The sequence below is a fragment of the Numenius arquata genome, chromosome 10 (genome assembly GCF_964106895.1).
Source record: "Numenius arquata chromosome 10, bNumArq3.hap1.1, whole genome shotgun sequence".
NCBI lineage: Eukaryota > Metazoa > Chordata > Aves > Charadriiformes > Scolopacidae > Numenius > Numenius arquata.
The window spans coordinates 19,246,796-19,265,707 of NC_133585.1; the positions used below are offsets into that span (position 1 = coordinate 19,246,796).

Here is an 18,912-nt window from a genome sequence, read left to right on the forward strand (position 1 = left end):
GGTGGGGGGGGGGTCGGGGGTGTTGTAATGCACCCACCCCCCCATGCCACGCTGGCAGCGGGGAGGGGGACCCGTGGCTGGGGGGTGGTTGCGGGGGGGGGGGGGGCTGCCACCTGGCCGTGCCACCCGCCGGGCTCTCCTGCTCTTCTACCAGATGTAGCCGCCATCGTCGCCCTCGCCCGCTTCACCCTCCTCTTCCTCGCCTTCCTCGCCCGCCTCCTCGGGCTCCTTCTCCTCCTCGTCCTCCCAGCCCACGCTGCTCCCGAAGTCACCCGAAAACCCCACTGCCTCCTCTGCCGGGGGGAGAGGGGGGTGTGAGGGGCAGAGGTTTGCAGCTGGGTCCTGGGGCTGTCATTGTCCCCCCCCCAACACACACACGGAGGATGGGGGGGGGGGGGGGGACACGGACACACGACACGACTCACCGCAGTCGGGGGTGCCGTGGCCACGGGTGCCCGTCACCTCGGTGCCGTGTTGGTCCACGCACCAGCACTCCCCGCCGTCCGCCTCGCACTGCGCCCGCCGGTAGTATCCATCCTCGTCACAGCTGGGGATGAAGGTGCCTGCGGGGAAGCCATGAAACACACACACACACACACACACACCCCCGTACTCCCCCCCCCCCCCCAAATATGTGCAGTGCAAGAGACACACCACCATCACACCCTCCATCCCCACCCTGTGCTGGGGGGGTACAGGAGCCCCAGGGCCCCCAACTCACCCGGCTTTTTTTTGGCTGCTTCTTGGATCTGAATCTTCTCCAGCTCCCTGAGACAGGGTGGCTCTGCAGCAACCCCCCCCACCCCAACATGCCCCTCTTAGGGTGGGCGTGCAGCCCCCCCCCCCCAGGGTGGGCGTCTCCCCCAGACCCTGCAGCCTGCATCCCCCAGCCCGTGCTGTGCTCCCCCGCCACCCCGCAGCGTGCACAGCCCCCACCCACACAAGTGTGCGGGGCACCCCTCCCCAGCCCCACAGTGTGCATCCCCCCACAACGGCAGATCCCATGGCATGCATCCCCCCCCAATGGTGTGCACCCCCTAGACCCTGTGGTGTGCACACCCCCCCCCCCCCCAGATCCCATGGCATGCATCCCCCCCAGACCCCGTGGTGTGCACCCCCCTAGACCCCATAGTGTGGACCCCCCCCAGATCCCATGGCATGCATCCCCCTCACAATGGTGTGCACCCCCTAGACCACCCCCCCCCAGACCCTATAGTGTACATCCCCCAGATCCTATGGCATGCATCCCTGCCCACCCAGTGGTGTGCACCCCCCAGCCCCCCATAGTGAGCATCCCCCAGATCCCATGGCATGCATCCACCCCCCGCAATGGTGTGCACCCCCCCAGACCCCCATAGTGAGCATCCCCCAGATCCCGTGGCATGCACACCCCCCCCCCATGGTGTGCATCCCACGGCGTGCATTCCCCCTCCCAGTTTGCCCCACACACACCCCCCATAGTGTACATCCTCCTATGGCAAGCACACCCCCCCCCGCACACACCCCCCAACCCCACAGCATGTATTCCCCAGGATCCCATGGCATGCATCCCCCCCTCCCCGCACGGCACGCATGATCCCATGGCGTGCATCCCCCCCCCAGCCCCACAGCGTACAACCCCTGTCTCCACAGCAGCCTTCCCCCCACCCTCCAAACCCCCCCAAGCCCCAGCGCGACGCACTTTCCCTCCAGAAGCAGAAGCACCACTCGGGAGCAGAGACGCGGCCGTCCTTGGAGGTGTCGCAGGAGTTGAAGAAGGCGCGGATGCACACCTCGTACTTGTCCAGGTTGATGGCAGCCAGCTCGGCCGCCTCCAGGAAGAGATCCCCGCTGGTGTCCAGCCGGGCAAACATCCACCCCACCGCCTCCTTGCAGCTGGCTGCCACGCTCCTCTCCAGCGCTGCGGAGCGGGATGCAGCCCGAGGTTGCCTGGCTTCCCCCCCCCAACCCCCCCCCAACCCCGGGGGAGAGTACCCCGCGTCCCCTCCGCGCGTTGGTGGTGGGGGACGGACGGACAGGACACCTACCGGTGGTGGGGTTGGCGGGGAGGCCACCGGAGCCGTTCTGCTTGGCGTTCTCCCGCAGGAGCTGGAACCAGTCGCGCAGGCGGTCACCCAGGTCAGCCAGGTCCTGCCCCGTGCACGGCTCTGTGGGGGGAACCGGAGGGGTAGCGTCAAGCCGGGCAGGGCTTGGGGACGCCCCCCCCCCCCCAAGGTGTCCCCCTTCCCGCTCACCTTGCTTGCCGTCGCTGGTGGGGCTGTGTGGGGTCGGGCAGGGGCACTGCCCCTCGCACCGCACCGTCAGTTGCTTGCTGGCCAGGCACGCCTGCTGCTCCAGCTTGCACTGTGGGGCAGCAGCGGGATGTTGGCAAAGGGGGGGGGGGGGAGACAAGGGCACGGGGGGGACAAGGACAAGGGCACAACATCCCCCTCCCCGTGGCGAGGTGCCACCGTCCTTACCGCCGAGCTGTAAGTGTGGCCATCGGAGCCGCAGACGGCGGCAAGCGGGGCGGCGTGGCAGGGCTTGCAGCCCCCGTGCCCCTTGGAGCCCAGTGGCTTGATCCTGCGTGTTGGGGACAGTGCTGAGACCCCCGGCTCAGCATCCCCCCCCCCCCCTCCTCCCCCCCTCCCTCCATCAGCTTGGCCCTGGCCCCACCACCTTCCTACCTGTGCTCCAGCTTCTTGCGGCTGATGCACATGGCGCGCTGGTAGCCCTGTGCCACACACACCTTGTGCCGGCTGCACTTCACCTTCTGGCAGGGGTCCTTGGTGGTGTCCAGGGCTGGGGGGGGGGCAGAGAGGGGCCGGGGCAGGTGGGGACCCCCCGGGGGACCCCCGGCAGCGCTGGCCGCCAGCCGGCCCAGCACAAAGCCCCATTCAGGCTGCAGCTGGGCGGCCGCCTCGGCACCAGCTGCCACTTCCCGGCACGCACCGGCCCCCGCTGCCGCTCCCGGCCGGAAGGGAAAAGCCCAGGGAGATGTGGGCAGAAAGTGTCATCCGTCCGTCCACCACCACCACCACCACCACACCGGCTGGCATCGAGCCCCCCCCACCCCGTGCCCCATCCCAAACCCATCCCAGGGGTACCTTCCTCCCCGGGCTGGTTGTCCTCCCAGCTCTTGATGTAGTCATCCTGCAAAAGGCCGGGAGAGCCTGGATGAGCGCAGGTGGGGGGAGAGGTGACACCGGGCCAGGCATGCCACCGCCCGGCCGAGGGACACTGGCCCAGCGAGTCCCCGTCCCCCCCCCCGCCCCTGCACACACACGTATCGCACACACACGCTCTCCTGGGATCCCCCCCCCCCCACACGCTGTGAGGGGAGCAAGCAGGGGTGCAGAGCAGCCTTCCCCCCCCCCCCAAAGCGGGCTGCCACCATCACTGGCAGCCCCTCGACGCTCACCTCCACCTCCTGGCAGCACGGCAGCCATGGCCCGGCCAGCACCGAGAAAGAGAGAGAAAGAGAGAGCGAGAGCGCCCGCCGTCAGCCTCCGGGGCAGCCCAAAGCTCCCAGCCCCCACTTCACAGTGATGGGGGCACCCCGGGCCACTTGGACACCTCGACCTTCCGATGTGCCCAAAGCTCCCGTCACCTGCCCCAGATGCCACCGGCGCCCACCGCCAAAAATGCTCCCCCACCTCCGGCTCTAGACCTGTAACCCTGGAGAGCATTTCTGCAGGATAAAACCTTGTCCCGTCACCCCTTGGCCGGCTGGGAAAGGCAGGGAGCGGGGAGGGATGGGGGTTGGAAATAGGGAGGAAGCCTCCAGGAACCCAGCGAGGCCCTGCCAGGATCCTCACAGGGGGTGACAGCCCTCGCGCTGCCACCCTGGTTTTTCAACACCAAGCCCGGAGGGAGCAGGCTAAGATGGATGTCGCCGCCTGGGGAGGCAGAGCTGCTCCTCCCGGGGACCCCAAAGCATCCCCGGGGTGTCGGGGAGCAGCGGGGCCTCGACTCAACTCATCCCGCGGGATGCTGCGGGGCGGGTGTCGTGGTAAGGAGGCAGGAGCATCCCTGCCTGCACTGGGGAGGGCGGGCAGGGTTCTGGATGGCAGCTCCAAGCAGAGGCGCGGCGGGAGGCAGCTCCTGAGGGGGTGTCTCTGGCTCCGGCGTTTTTTTGCACCGCAATCGATATCGCCCGCGTTCCCGTGCCGTGATTAGTAACACTGCGGCGCCTGGCAGCTCCCTGCGGTGCGCCTTTCAGCACGGCCACTGGCCTCCTCCCCGCCGGCGTTGCCGGGCCCAAAAACCCACAAATCCACCGGATTTGCTTATTAATCCACGCTAACCGCCGGCAGGGCCACAGCCTCCCCAGCCTGGCAAACCTGCCACAGCTGGGCAGGACGCCCCCCCCCCCGCCCCGTGTGGTGCTGGAGGGGGGGGTTTCAGCCCCAACCACACACACACACACACACCCCGCCCCGGGGATGCCCACACGTGCTCCCCCTGGAGCACTTACAGCCGGCCAAGGTCCCAGGTGCCCAGCGCTGGTGTTGGCTCCCTGGGTATGTTGCTGGCGGGGGGGGGGGGTGGGGGGGGTGGTGTGTCTCCGGGGAGGCATTTACCTCATCCTTTGCACCCTCACCCGTGCTCTGCCCCCCCCCCCCCCAAGTGGTTTATTTGGGGGAAGCAGTGACCCCCCCCCGCCCTGCCCACAGCGGGGAACATCTCCCGGCAGCGCCATCCTTGCTGCCAAGGTGAACCCGAGTGCGCATCCGAACAAAGACTGAGGGGCTGGCTCGGGAGGGGGGGGGGACAGGGTGTGGGGGGGGGGGCTGTGGCAGGTGCCCCCTCCCCGCTCAGCTGCTGCTGGAACTCCTCTGGATGGGGATGCAGCACCGTACCGCCAGTCTGGGGAGGGACATGAGCTGGGGGGCAGCGTGGGGGTAGGGGTGTAAAATGAGCCCAGGAAAAATCTCCAACTGCCCCATAAAATTAAGGATTGGAACCGAACGCCCCTGAGGGCGTCGTTAAGGGCTGCAGAAAATCAGGGGGTGACAGGATGCCGAGCCGAACGTGCCAGGTCACCTGCCATCGCTCCAGTGGCGTCTGCATCCTTGCCCTCCCCACCTCGTGTTCCCTCCTTGTCCCCAGGACCATCACCCCCCCCACCCCGAGACAGGGGTGGCCCCCCGCGACACCCTGGGAGCGGGACCCCGGGAAGGCGTTGGTGCCCCGACCTGTCACCGAGGCGATGGGCAGGGCCCTGACGCCCGGGCCCCGGCGCGATGCAGGGGGAGAGGGGACAGCACCCCCAGGTCCCTGGCGAGGTTGGCTTCTGGCATCAAGCCCTGGCCGCGGTGGCCTTGGCATCAGCCACGCCGTGGCTGTAGCGATGGGCAGGGTGGCGACGGGCGCGGTGGCGCTGCCGAAGCCAGGGAGCATCCCCCGGGTACCGGCACGGCAGCCGCCCACCGCCGCGGCGGGATGCGGGCAGCTCCGAGCATCCCCGGCCGCCTGCGACGGAGCCGGGGCCCGGTGCCGGTGCCGGGGGAGGGCGGTGCTGCGGCAGCCGCAGCGGCGGGGAGGGTAAGGTGGGGTGGGGGCTCCCGGTGCCCGGTGGCGCGTCCCGTGTCCTCCCCGCCAAACCCGCCGCCCCGCTGCCGGCGCGGACTCACGTCTCGGAAGCGGTTCCAGTGCTTGATCCTGCCGCCGTACTGGGAGATAGAGGAGAGCCATTGCTCGTCCTCCATGAAATTACCGGGGCTCTCCCCCGCCGCGGCGGTGCCGGGGCCGGTGGAGGGGCCGGCGGCGGGCCCGGGGCCGGCGGCGGCGGCGGGGGGCAGGAGGAGGGCCAGCAGGGCCAGCAAGGCGCGGCGCCCGCCGCAGCCCCGCATGCTGCCGCAGCGCCGGGGGGAGCGGAGCGGCGCGGAGCGGTGCGGTGCGCACGGGGAGGCGCCGGCGGCGAGTGCGGCCGCGGGGCGGCACCGGGCGGCATCGGCGGGAGGGCCGGGGCGGAGCATCCGCCGCACCCGCCGCACCTGCGCGCCGGCACCGGGGCGGGGGAGTCGCCGGCACGGCACGGCACGGTGGGGCACGGCCCGGCCGCATCCCCAGGGTCTCTCCTGTCCCCATCCTGCATCCCTCATCCCGCATCCCTGGTCCATACCATGTCCCCATCCCTCATCCTGCATCCCTGGTCCATGCCATGTCCCCATCCCTCATCTTGCATCTCTGGTCCATACCCAGTCCCCATCCCTCATCCTGCATCCCTGGTCCATGCCCATCCCTCATCCTGCATTCCTGGTCCATACCCAGTCCCCATCCCTCATCCCGGGTCCATGCCATGTCCCCATCCCTCATCCTGCATTCCTGGTCCATACCATGTCCCCATCCCTCATCCCGTATCCCTGGTCCATGCCATGTCCCCATCTCTCATCCTGCATCTCTGGTCCATACCCAGTCCCCATCCCTCATCCCGCATCCCTGGTCCATACCCATCCCTCATCCCACATTCCTGGTCCATACCCAGTCCCTATCCCTCATCCTGCATCCCTGGTCCACGCCATGTCCCCATCCCTCATCCCGCATCCCTGGTCCATACCATGTTCCCATCCCTCTTCCACATTACTGGTCCATACCCATCCCCCAGCCCACACCCCTGGTCCATACCCAGTCCCCATCCCTCATCCCTGGTCCATACCATGTCCCCATGCTACATCCCCCATCTCTGCCACATTCCCACCCTGTTTCCCTCGTTCTGCATTCCCAGTCCCTTCTATGTCCCCATCCCATGTCTCCCATCCCTGCTCTATCCCCATCCCGCATCCCGGGTCCATACCATGTCCCCATGCTACATCCCCCATCTCTGCCACATTCCCACCCTGTTTCCCTCGTTCTGCATTCCCAGTCCCTTCTATGTCCCCATCCCATGTCTCCCATCCCTGCTCTATCCCCATCCCGCATCCCGGGTCCATACCATGTCCCCATGCTACATCCCCCATCTCTGCCACATTCCCACCCTGTTTCCCTCGTTCTGCATTCCCAGTCCCTTCTATGTCCCCATCCCATGTCTCCCATCCCTGCTCTATCCCCATCCCACATCCCTAGTCCACACCTAGTCCTCATCCTGCACCCCCTGCCCTGTCCCCATCCTGCATTCCTCGTCCATACCACATCCCCATCCCACATCCCCCATCCTTCATCCCGCATCCCCTGTCCCTGCCACACCCTCGTCATACATCCCTGGTCCCTACCATGTCTCCATCCCTGCCACATCCCCATCTGCCTTCCCCCATCTTGCATTCCCAGTCTCTACTATGTCCCCACGCCATATTCCCTGTCCCTGCCCTGTCCCCATCCTGCATCCTTGCTCTGTCCCCATCCCACGTCCCTTGAAGTGACATCTCCATGGCTTGGGCTTGGCAAGGAAGGACGGTGACAACTCACCCCAGCTGCAGCTGCGAAGGAGAAGCCGGGAAGCTCCCAGCGCACGCACAGCTCTTCTTCTCTCTGCGAGGATGCTTGGGATGGAGAGAAAACACAGCGCTGCAGGTTTCAGTTTTAACAAGTCCCAGGCAAGTTCTCAAGTACTAGGTCGTGTCCTGCAGACCCCTAACACCGCCTGGTCTCGGGGGATTTCAATTCATTGGTGCAGGACCCATTTTTTTTTTTAATGGTGCTCAATATGAAACTGTTCTAATTCTATTTATGAATAACGATAGAAAAGGGAAAACCCTTAGTAAATCCACGGCGGTACGCGTTCTTCTGGCCCCGACTCTCCGAAAATCACTCAGGTGTGTTTTATTTAGGCGAGTAGCTCCTTTGTGTAAGGGGATGTAACACCCAACTCTGCCCCGCTCGTTTGTGTAATAAGCATTTCCGCTTCAAAAGTGCCACGGGCAAAGCAGAGCTGCCGCTCCACCAGGCTCACCTTATACAAAGGGATCAAGCCAGGCTCAAATTTAAGCACACGTGCAATGGTTTGCTGGATCACAGCCCTAACCCACGACTCCGCAGACGAGAGGAACAGACCAGAACCCTTAATTCTGCCCGGGGATGGAGGTGTGAAACGAATTTAGCCATGCCAGGCTAGAGCAGCGGGATAAGCCATTTACCACCGAAATACAACCAGCTTCCAAAGAGTCACAGAAACAATTGTCATTAAAACATGTCTAGGTGAGCGGGAAGTGGAGGAGTATCCTCAGATCACCCTTTCTTTGTAGAAAAGCCGTGTTTGCCTCCACGCCAAGATGCAGTTTGCAAAGTCAAAGCTCCTCCTGTGCATTAGGGAGGAGGAAAGACCACAAGAACACCTGAATGAAGAACAACAATGCAGAATCACCAGTATTAGGTGACAATGGAGGAAAGCAGGTATGACAGAAATGCCACCAATGCCCGACTAAGGAAAAATCAAGCGCAAACAGCACCCCACATCCCACAGCGCCCAGTTTCTTGGCGAGAGCTGTTAAAAACCCAGCAGGCACAAGCTTTTCGAGGTGCATCTCCTCTTCCTGCGGCAGGTAGCACGGCCACGAGAGGAGTTCCCAGGGCTGTTCTTTGGGCGGCTGATACGATTTGCCAAGTACCTCTTCAGGCTGGCGGAAAAAGGTGACAGCAACCGGTGTTAAGTGCTCTCAGCACCTCCCTGCATCACGCTGCCAGTGCTCTCCCCGCCGAGCGAAGGGTTTTGAAGGCGGCCTTTCCTCCTCCGCTTGGAGAGCACAAAGGCATTTGGCTGCAAGGAAAAGCAGAGACAAAAAGCCCAAGGGTTGTAATTGGGTACAAGCACAGACTCGGGGGTAAAGGGCAACCAGCAAAAGCACGGATGATTGGATTTTCTGGCAGGCGGGCTTGCAAGCAGAGATAGGCAATTTGGTCTTGGAAATATAACCGGCAACACATTTCGGGAAAAATGGAAAGCCACCCCGAATCCTGATCGCCTCCCACCGCTGTTTGTGCGTGCAGGCAGAGCACGGCCACACAGCCACCTCGCTTTGGGAGGGAGGAAACAGGATAAAAACCTCTTCAAAACAATCATTAGTACAAGCAGGTGCTGCTGGAGCAGCCCTGTCCCAAGCAAACGCACCCTCTGCCCCCAGGACAGCATGATTCCACATTCATGGCACCAGCTAGGAATGGGCAGCAGCAGCTGCCACCAGCACCAGTTTGCTGCAAAACAACTAAAGACCAGCATCTTCCATTTTTCAAAGCGTTCATCCTCAGGCGAGTTGAAAGCCTATGTCACTATTCTTACCAAACAGGAAGATTTACAAGAAAAAAACATTCATCTTCAGATCTCTGAAGGATTCACAATGGTATCAAAGAGTTTTGCTTTTCTTTTCATGGAGAAACCACCTACAAAGGCATATGTTTTTTGACACGCTCCGCAACGGTCACCGGAAAGAGCTCTTCCCGCAAATGCTTTCTTATTAAACATAGTTGTGCACTGGAAGTTTAATTACAGAAACTATCAATGCAACAGGAGGTAAACACTTTTGAAGGGAATTAATTTATTTGGAGATCTACATCACACAGGCACGCTGCTGGAGATCCAAGCAATGCCTGACCTCAATATTGTTAAATCATGCTCCCGGGAGCTCTCTTGGATTTTAAAGACTTATTTTAAGAACAAACTTCCTTCTTCTGAAATAAAGCTGCGCTTAAACATCGTTGATGCCCCAGAAGTCACCTGCACCAGTTTTTCTAGTTGTTTTCTTGGAAAACAAAGAAGCAACAGACATCAAACAGGCAACTTTGCAACATTTTGGTTACCAACAGAAAAAGGAGGTGGAAAGACTCTGGTTTCCCCCAAAGGGAGGGCAGGCAATGTGTGTAGGAAAAGCTGTGGGAAATGCCGTGGTTCCCGGCTACAATGTGCTTTCAAGGAGTCATGAGGCAATCCCACCTGGAGTTCCCGGGTTCCTGTCCAAAATTTGTGTCCTATAAAACCACATTTCACCCATGAGCGGACCTGCTACAGCAGCCGTGTAGCTGCTTCAGGAGAAGGTCAGCTGCCCAGACGTCGCGTAGTAGCCAGAGGCATCCGAGGAGAACCTCTGGGAAAGATGCACCGAGTCCAGCTGCACCTCTCCAAAGTAGAAGTTCTCGAAGAGCTGGAAGAGAGGAGAAAAACCATTTGAGGGGTACTTAGAGAAATGCAGCCTGCAGCTGGTCCATGGACCTCTTGCAAGAGCCGGCCCTGCGAAAAGCCTCTACTCACAGACTTGTTTTGCCTTTAATGAAACTATTCTTTAAATTATGTTTCCTCCTAGAGAGTACACTTAGCCTTTAAAGCAAACGGTATGAAATAAACACCTCTTTTTACCTAGAGCAGCAGTTGCTCAAACCTTTCCTACCCTTGCTTTCTGACTGTGTCTCGTTTGGGGAGCTTGAGGAGGCTATTCACCTCCCCGAGGGCCACCACCTCAGGGTGACTCTTGAGGTCGCAGGCTCTGCAGGAACGAGGATTGAGGCCAGGACGTTTTTACCAATCCATGCCACAGGACGTACGATTTACAGTTACAGCTCAGTCCTAATTCAAACTAGCAGGCTAGAGGCGCAAGGCTCTTCATCCCCAGCACTGATCCTGCTTTGTTCAACAAATCCTTCTTTGTTTGGCAAAGACTGGAGTGCAAATTAATGAAAGCAAGCCAACTCCGGGACCCAGAGGGTGTGTCTCTGCTGATTAATCCAATCTATGAAGCAGACCAAAAAAATGACATCAGAATTTCTTACGGGGAAGTTCAGTAATATTGCTGGAAAGGCATCGTGTTCGAGCGTAAAGTGCTCCTCCCGTTCCATTAAGACGCAGGAAATTGCTCTACCTGGACACATCGGCTGTGCTGTAGGAAAAGCTCTTCAGTGGAGATGCTAATTTCAAAACTCTGCTTAAAGGGAGCCCTGCGAGTGAGTCCCTGAGGACCTGAGCAATGACATCTCCCCAACATGGAGATCTCTGAAATCTCTGAAATGTCCATTCCATGTCTCCTGTTCCATTTTCTATCTGTCCCCGAAGGCGTTGGCTCAAGACAGTCGCACACCCCTTCCTGCCATTATACAGAAAGCAGGAACGGGAAAGCTGATGCATTAATTACAACAGGTCCTCCTAGAGCCAATGGTTCATAAATTCCTCCATACAACGAAAGACTGAAACCCCAAATACCTACTTAGCATCTGAAAAGCTGCATTTCACCTCCTCCAAAAAGGCACTGGGCTCTGCCTGGCACTGATTTGGGCATGACTGCTCTTTTATTGGTTCTCCTAAGGGTATTCTACTTTGCAAACATCCCAAAATCAGGACAATTCCTGGTTTCACTGTCACTCCTCCACAAAGGAAAGGTGCCTTAGGGAAAGTGATTCCCTGCCATCTTCAGGGTAGAGCAAGCAGGGCTTTGGCCAGGGAGCACCACCCAGGTACCAGGGCCACAGATCAGATTCCAGGAACTGTGATGACTCCAGCCGCTGATCCAGCCTGCCAGCTCACCCAGACAACTCTCGGCTCAGGATTTGGCTGAGACTAGCAATTCCCCATCGACACACAACAGTCGGAATGGAATCTCTGAAGAGAAGGGGTATTTATGCGTGGCGAGCCAGCTCTCAGCCATTGCTAAGCCCCTGCTTCGGTTTGCAACGGCTGCAGCTGCAGGCAGATGTGCTGTAGAGAGCTTGCTGCCAGCAGGACCACCTCCTTCCTGGACCCGCCTGCGTGGCAGCACGGGGCAGTCAACCCCAAGCTGCTTCTGCAAAAAAGCATCTGGGGTAGCACAAATGTCGCAAAGAACCGTGTTTCTCTGCGCCAGACCATTTAGTCACAGCCTGCCTTGCCCAGGAGAGGGGGTAGGCAGCCTCCAGCTCACCTGCACCTCATCCCTCCTTTGGGGTGACGCTTGTGCCTCAAATCCTGGCACAAGGATTTTACTTTGCACAGGGCCCGAAGTAATTCGCTGCTAATCACTCAGACTCATATTAAGCCGCAACTTGCTGCCAGTTCTTCCAGCGTGTACTTGGCAGGAGCCAGATGCCCTGCCACGGGGTCACACAGGTCCCCGTCCCAGCAAGAGGCCCCTCCATAAGATCTCGGCTTCAAGGGACACGGCCGCTTCCTAAAGCAGGCACCCTGCTGAAAAGAAGTTATCCTAAGGGAGTGTCCTCAAACAGGGGAGAGGAGGGAAAAGAGAGAAGAGAAATGACTATAGCCATACAAACTCCATTTTAGACAATTAAAGTTTTATACAATTAAAGATTATTACGTCCCAAAAGCCTGCATAGTTCATGTTAGAGGACTTAGGATAAAACGTTTCATTAATAAGAGATGTTAGTAAAAAGGGGTTGGTCTCCTTTCTCTTTTTGTTTTGGCTGATCTGAGCAGGAAGGAGGATTTCAGCTCTCCGGGGCGTGCTGCAGTGCTTGCCACCAGCGTGCCCACTCACTCCAACCTTAACACCCATCTCTGTCAAAACAGGCGTCCATACTGACACTCCTGTCCTTCACAGAGCACTCTCCAAGAAAAATGGAAATAATTTCTCTCCATTCCTAACGGAGGGAGCCAAAGATGCGCTGGTGAGCAGATTTGAAAAGGACTTTTTTACAAGAGAAGGGGGACGAGATGAATTTCTGTAGAATGAAGTCTTTGCAAACACGATGAAAACAAACAAAATGTTGGGATGTGCTGGTCCCATCAGCAGCCCTGGAGTCAAACCTTTACCCGAAACAGCCAAAGGAGTCATCGTTCAAATACTTGTTTATATTATCTCTGCACGCTACAACCTGGTTTTCTTACAAAATACGTGTACTTCAAAGCAAAAAGGGGCAAAATCAGTGAATGAGACAAACCCTCTCCCAGCCCCTCCTGCCTTGCGCAGCCTCAGGCACGTCAGACCAGAAAGACAATCAAGAAGTCCCAGAAGAGACAGCCCAGGTCAAGGGCCCTCATTTGTAGACTGCTAAAAGTGAAGCAAAGCCCTTGTACCAAAGCACTTTGTATTCCCTTGGCTTTTTTTAAGACGTACCACCTCTCGTGTGTCCGAGCGCCTGTGTGTTTCCCAGGGAGAATGCTGCTAGAACTATTGATTTTTGGTAATGTAGCTGTACTTTCTGAGAGTAAACATGCTACAAGATTTAGAGGACAACCATGGACTTTTTTTTTCTGCTCTTGTTTCAAGCTGGCTTCTCACAGATGCTTCTTTGCTCCCTTGAGGCTTCCCACGACAACAGCCACTGGATGCCAGGTGTTGGGATCACAACCGAGCCACCAGACGGCCAAGATCTGCTTTGGGCAGCAGGGACGGAGGCCCCTCAAACATCATCCTCCGAGACCCTCCCCCAAGACACCAGGAGCTGGCTTCCCATCACAAACGCATCCTGCGCTCGGGTCCCTGGGGGCTCGGGAAGAGATTTCAGACGGCCAAGCCTCTACTTTCAACATTCACTTCTATTTATCTTGGGGAGAAGCCAAGCGGAGCCGAGAAGGATATTTATATCTCCCCCCTCTCCCCAGCCACCACGGAAACACTCCATTTCAGAGGAGGCCTGTAACACAGCTGATGAAATGCCTCCTACAAAAGCATTTTAGCATTTTTTTATTCTGGCCCAGGAAAGGAGATACCTGGAGGTTGTTACGCTTCACGTGCGAATGCTGGTAACCCTAAGACTTGCCTAGTCTCCAGCTCCTGTCCCTTCCCAGGGGTGCCAAGGGACACCTTTTCCCTAAAAAGGCCGCAGGGAGCAGAAGGAGGTGTGCATCAGGAGCAGCTTGGAGGCAGGCGGAGGGGGGAGGAAAAACGCAATCACCCACAGGGCACGGTTACCGAAAGCCGTGTCATTTGATTGGAGTGGGACGTGAGGCTCAGCAAAAGCGCAGTAATTCTATAAATCCAAACATGCTGAAGGATTTATGTCCTCACTGCCTAAAGAATAAATAAGAGGTTGGGGGTTGGGATTTTTTTTTTTTTTTTTATAAAATGAACCTGATGGAGGCAAAGGTCAGTTTATGAAGTAGATGCCACGCACACTGTGCAAGCTACTAACTCCTATCAAGGGAATTGCACTTAGCAGACTAAGTGCCCTCTGTCTCCCTGCTGCCTTCCCAAATTAAATTAGAACCCAATAAGGAAAGCACACTGTTAACTTTTAACCCCAAACCCAGCACCTCTAAGCAAATGTGCCAGAGATGTGCTCTGCCTTTCAAACCACAGCCCAAGGCTCAGAAACTGCTCAGGGAGGATGCCTAGAAGGACACAGCATCTCCCACAGGGAGAAATCGGGTGCCTAGAGAGCGGCACAGCATCCTCCCATGAGCAGCATCCCAGAATCTGCAGGGGATGGAAGGGACTGCAGCCGTGCCACCTTTCCCAAAAGCATGAGCCCCCGAGGGAGGGAGCATACCAGTCCGTGGATAACCCATATTTCACATGTCAGCCTGTAAACTACCGTAGGACCATGTGTGCAAGTGCTCCCCTGTCTCCCTCGCCCTCCTGGGAGGCCAGGTCCAAGGACACAATCATGCAGGTATCCATGAAAGGCAGGCAGCCCTGCAATAGCTCCCGGAACGCAAGCTTTTATCCCCAGAAGTCGCTTATTCTGAGCCAGGAAAAGCTAGCAGCACGCCTGTTGTTTCCACATCTCCATTTCTCTCATTGAAGACAATTCTGCTAGAGGTTTATAGAGGTCTGTTCCCCTCTATTACCCACAAATTACACAGCAGGGATCCCTTGGGGTGCAACAATCATTTTCTGAAGGAAGACAGAGGCTGAGGACTTGTTTTGGGAGAGAAAGAATCACATATCAAACTGCTTGCTCCTTGCAAATATGAGCCAAAAATGCTAGTACAAACTTCAGCCCCTAAACAACAACCTCCTTATCAAAGGCAGAGCAACAGATCAAAACCAGGATCCCTCTTTTCCACATTTTCTCCCCCTTTTGCCTAAGTCTGTGGAGTAGGTTTTACCAAAGCACTGTAGAAAGAAATAGAAAGGAGGACGATTCCTCGGTGAAGTGGTTAAAACCTGTGTCTAAATGATGTGCTCCCAAGCGCGGGTATTTGTCAAGCAGCCATCCTCGGGGGCTCGCTTCCCACAGACAACCCTCCCAGAATGAGACAGCACCTTTGTGTTCAAACCAGGAAACAACAGTAATAAATCACGGTGCTAATCCACGTAAGGACAGCAGCGATGCATTTCAGCTCTGGTTACGAAGTGCAGAGATGCCAACACAAACTGGTGCTTTTAAATCACCTGTCATGGACTCAACAAGCATGAGAAATATTAATGGATTCTCCTGGAAAGGCACTGGGCAGCGGGAGGACAAAATAAGTCCAGACAAGGGAAGGGAGTAAGAGGTATTTAAAACTTCCTTCACGTAATCTCTGGCTTGCACTCACACTGCCTGGCCTGGATTTTGCTGCTACCATCAGGATTATTGATCAGTTTTTAAAGCCTTACGTCGTCTACGGTAGTCAGCCAAAAAGGACCCATCCTGAATTAATAAAAAGTCCAAGCAGCTCTGCCGAGAGCCTCGGTGCTCAGAAATGCCGAGGGAACAACGATCCACTGCAATGCCTTGCAATTAAAAACTACCACCAAAGACGAACATTATCACAGGATAAAATGCATACACACATACTGTGTCTGCGGGGAGCTCGCTTTGTTGTGAACTCCAGCCACAGAAAGCAGTGCCTTAGGGTAGGGGTATTATAGATTAACAGTACAAAACTGTCCCCGGTGAATCAGCGCTGCGGGCAAGCAGAGGCATGTAATGTCATTAGCCTGTGACCAATCAGCCTAAGAAACCCGGCTGCCCTCAGCAGGGAGCTGAGGGGGGGGTCCCGTTTTCCGTATCTGGAATGAGGACAGAAATTAGCAACTTCTGAGACGCGGGAAGAAAGAGGTTCACAGCTCTGGGAACCTACGGCTGCGGGTAAGCTCACTGTCATTCCTGTTGTGCAGTCCATGCTGAGGACGGGACGCCAGCAATCCCTTCTCCTCTGTTTCACCCAGGTCGAAGGTGTTGATCCACCAAAAGATCCCGTCCAGGAGGGCATGGGAACAGGCTGAGCACCACTTGTCTCTGCCTCCATGGGAGAACATCTACAGAAGGATGGCTTTTGACAGGCAACTCGGCACTGTGGCCACACAAGATCGCACTGGGAATCAGGGTCCAGCAGCAGACAGCAGCGTGGAGAGAGCTCAGACCAGGAGATTAAACTCAAGCTTCAGAGGAGCCGCAGGCTTTACAGCTTCATCTGCTCTGCACACAGTGACAACAGTCACTGGCTCACTTGGTGGCAGCCACTGCCCCCAGCGTGTCCTGATCGGGAGCAGCTGTGAATGAAGGAACGAACTCAGAAAGCCAGGAGGGATGGGAGGTTGCTTTCCGTGGAAAATCAGCATGCTACGGTGCTGTTATCCGCTTCGGGGAAGGGAAGAAGCAAACAAAATCCCAGGCACCCGCTGACAAGCATGGAGAAAAATTAAGTGGCGTTTCTTGAAGAGGTGCCTCCACACGGAGCAATGAAACCTGTTTGTTTTCAGACTCTCTGTACCCTCCCCTGGATACTCCTGGCAGCAGAGCACAACCCCAACACTCCAAACCCTTCTTGCACCATCTTAGACTACAAGGGAGGGGAGGGACCCGGACAGGATCAGACTATGGGTTGTGGCTTGCCCAAATAAAGATCAGGGTATTTTTCCATCTCATAAGGGATGATACATTCGAATTAACGCTTGTATAACACGTCCACAGCTCGGGACAGAAAACACTGCAGAAGAGCAGAGAACAATCGCTCTTCCAAATCATCTGGCTAAAGCACAACCGTGGTACCCGTGCCAGCTACAGCAGGGAAGGCGCCGACTCTTCAGCTAACTGCTGTGTTACAGGGCTGGTACCAGCATTAAGCAAAACGGATTGATGGAGGAGAAGTTACTGATGGCAAAAAACATGGACGGATTAAAAATCTAAGAAAAAAAATAATTTAGAAATGTGAAAGTAACACTGATGGACTCTGAGGAGAGTCCACTGAACTGCAGCAAACTATCCATCAGAGCTCTTCTGATTAACCTCCTCTGCTGCACAAACCACAGCCTCCAATTCTGCTTTTGGGATCCCACCTCTCTGCTTAATGCGCCTCATTCCTGTGACCTCTCACACCTCTAAGGCCAGGGCAGCACCTCTGTCGCTCCTCGTCAGGCTGACTCCTGAACACAGCTCAGCAATGGAAAGCTGTTGGTAAAAGAGGGACCTCAAGGGCCAGACTGCCTGTGGCCCATTTTGGCTTTGTGGATTTATGCTATCAACACCTCCCTGTCGACTACCCCAATGGTCTACAGAATGTTGTTACCTCCACAGCACAAAAAGGCAGAAGCTGCCCCAGTTCCCAGGCTGCAGTATGTGCTGGCAGACCAAATTCTTCCTCGTCCTGAGAAATGCACCAAAACCTTTTCCATTTGTGATTTAAACTCCCCCAAACTATGACAGACAAATCCCAAACCAAATTCCCTGGTGGCTCCCAGAAGATGAGACACAACTGGGCAACCTACCAAGATTTGGGAAGTTTGTTCAATTAATAGTGTTTGGGGTTTTTTTTCTTCTATTTTCAACTTTCAAAATGTTTTCTGAAACAGTTTGGTGCCAAAAAAGAAATATCTGATTCCTTTATTATTCACTCTGGACACCACTCCGCCAATGATTATCTGTCAGAGGTTTAATTGCGTTTGGAAGCTTGACAGCAATAATGGACAAGAAGTGTGGAAAAAGCAGGTAGATGGGCACCCATCCAGAGAGGCGGCTCCTCCTGGCATTCCCCACCTTCTGCTCCCTTTTCATGGCTTTTTAAAGGACCGCTGGCCAGGCATCCTACACCTTCCATTACAGGTGTTACAGGACTAAGACGTGCAGAGTTGCAAGGCAAGGGTGGAAGAGAGGGCTAGGAAGGGCAAAGAGGGAAGGCGGTTGTCACCTGGGCTGTCACCACGAGCCCGCTGCCTGCACCAAGGCCTCCGAGTGTCAGCCACAAATCTCGTCAGGCGTATGCAGATCGTTGGTTTTGTTCTGCGAGCGTGCAGCTGGCTCTGGAGTGTCTCTCCATCACCAGTACAGCATTGAGTCCTTCCACTCAGATAACGCAAAGAACAGCCCTTCCCCTCTCATTTTCTTTCAACCTCTGGCAGGTTTTAAAAGGTGGCAGCAGAGGCCCTTTCACCTTATTTCCCTTAGGAAGAATAAAGCATGCAAAATTCAGGAGGGAGAAAATCTGGCCATAAAAGTCCCGGCAGCCTATCTTTTGGGAGCACAGCTGATCTGTATCATAAGCAAAGCACTAACTCCTTTATCATTTGCTTTTAGCTTGCTACTTCCCCAGTCATTTATATCATAGAATCATAGAATTGTCTAGGTTGGAAGGGACCTTTCAGATCATCTAGTCCAACCATCAACCTAACTCTGATAAAAAACATCACTAAACCATGTCTCTAAGCACTAGGTCAACCCGGCTTTTAAATCCCTCCAGGGATGGTGCCTCAACCACTTCCCTGGGCAGCGCGTTCCAAGGCTTAAGAACCCTTTCAGTGGAAAAACTGTTCCTACTATCCAATCTGAACCTCCCCTGGTGCAACTTGAGGCCATTTCCTCTTGTCCTATCACCTGTGACTTGGGAGAAGAGACTGACCCCCCCTGGCTACACCCTCCTTTGCCACGAACCACAAAGATCTGAAATTACAGACAAACGAGCATCTTGGGTTAGCACGAGCCCAACACGGGATGCAAGTCAGGGATATCTCCTCTATGACACAGGGAAAAGCCCTTTCAATTAAATCACCACTGTCATCCCTAAGAAAGCAACAACAATATAAACACTGCTATCTGGAAAAGTACCACCAACGTTACAGCAAGAAGCATGTTTGGAGTTCAGGGAGAAAGATCCTAGGCATGTACGATGGGAGGTTTCTTTCCTGTATTTTTATTTTACTGAGTCAAAGTAAA

General features: G+C 56.3%; 2 protein-coding genes across 4 annotated transcripts in view; both read right to left on the bottom strand.

Moving 5' to 3' along the window:
* Positions 1–147: 147 nt before the first annotated feature.
* Positions 148–5,834, bottom strand: SPOCK2 (SPARC (osteonectin), cwcv and kazal like domains proteoglycan 2). Its single transcript, XM_074154635.1, has 11 exons — positions 5,616–5,834; positions 3,401–3,409; positions 3,087–3,132; positions 2,667–2,781; positions 2,460–2,562; positions 2,235–2,343; positions 2,028–2,147; positions 1,682–1,900; positions 722–784; positions 426–563; positions 148–293 (listed from the first exon to the last, which is right to left on the bottom strand). Exons 1-11 carry the CDS (start codon positions 5,832–5,834, stop codon positions 148–150), a joined length of 1,287 nt encoding a protein of 428 aa, XP_074010736.1.
* Positions 5,835–9,427: 3,593 nt separating this feature from the next.
* ASCC1 (activating signal cointegrator 1 complex subunit 1) overlaps positions 9,428–18,912 on the bottom strand; it is a 39,461-nt gene continuing 29,976 nt past the window's right edge. For all 3 annotated transcript variants that reach the window (XM_074154673.1, XM_074154675.1, XM_074154674.1), the window contains one exon: positions 9,428–10,052. In XM_074154673.1, the coding sequence (XP_074010774.1) occupies positions 9,936–10,052 (117 nt within the window). In that variant the 3' untranslated portion in view covers positions 9,428–9,935. The remainder of the gene's footprint in view (positions 10,053–18,912) is intronic.

Coding starts and splice junctions, on each gene's coding strand:
- SPOCK2 (XM_074154635.1), bottom strand. CDS start 5,834: ATGCGGGGCTGCGGCGGGCGCCGCGCCTTGCTGGCCCTGCTGGCCCTC. Junction 2,782..3,086: donor CAACCAGCCCGGGGAGGAAG/GTACCCCTGGGA, acceptor CCCCCCCCCCAG/CCCTGGACACCACCAAGGAC. Junction 785..1,681: donor CTTCTGCTTCTGGAGGGAAA/GTGCGTCGCGCT, acceptor GGGTTGCTGCAG/AGCCACCCTGTCTCAGGGAG.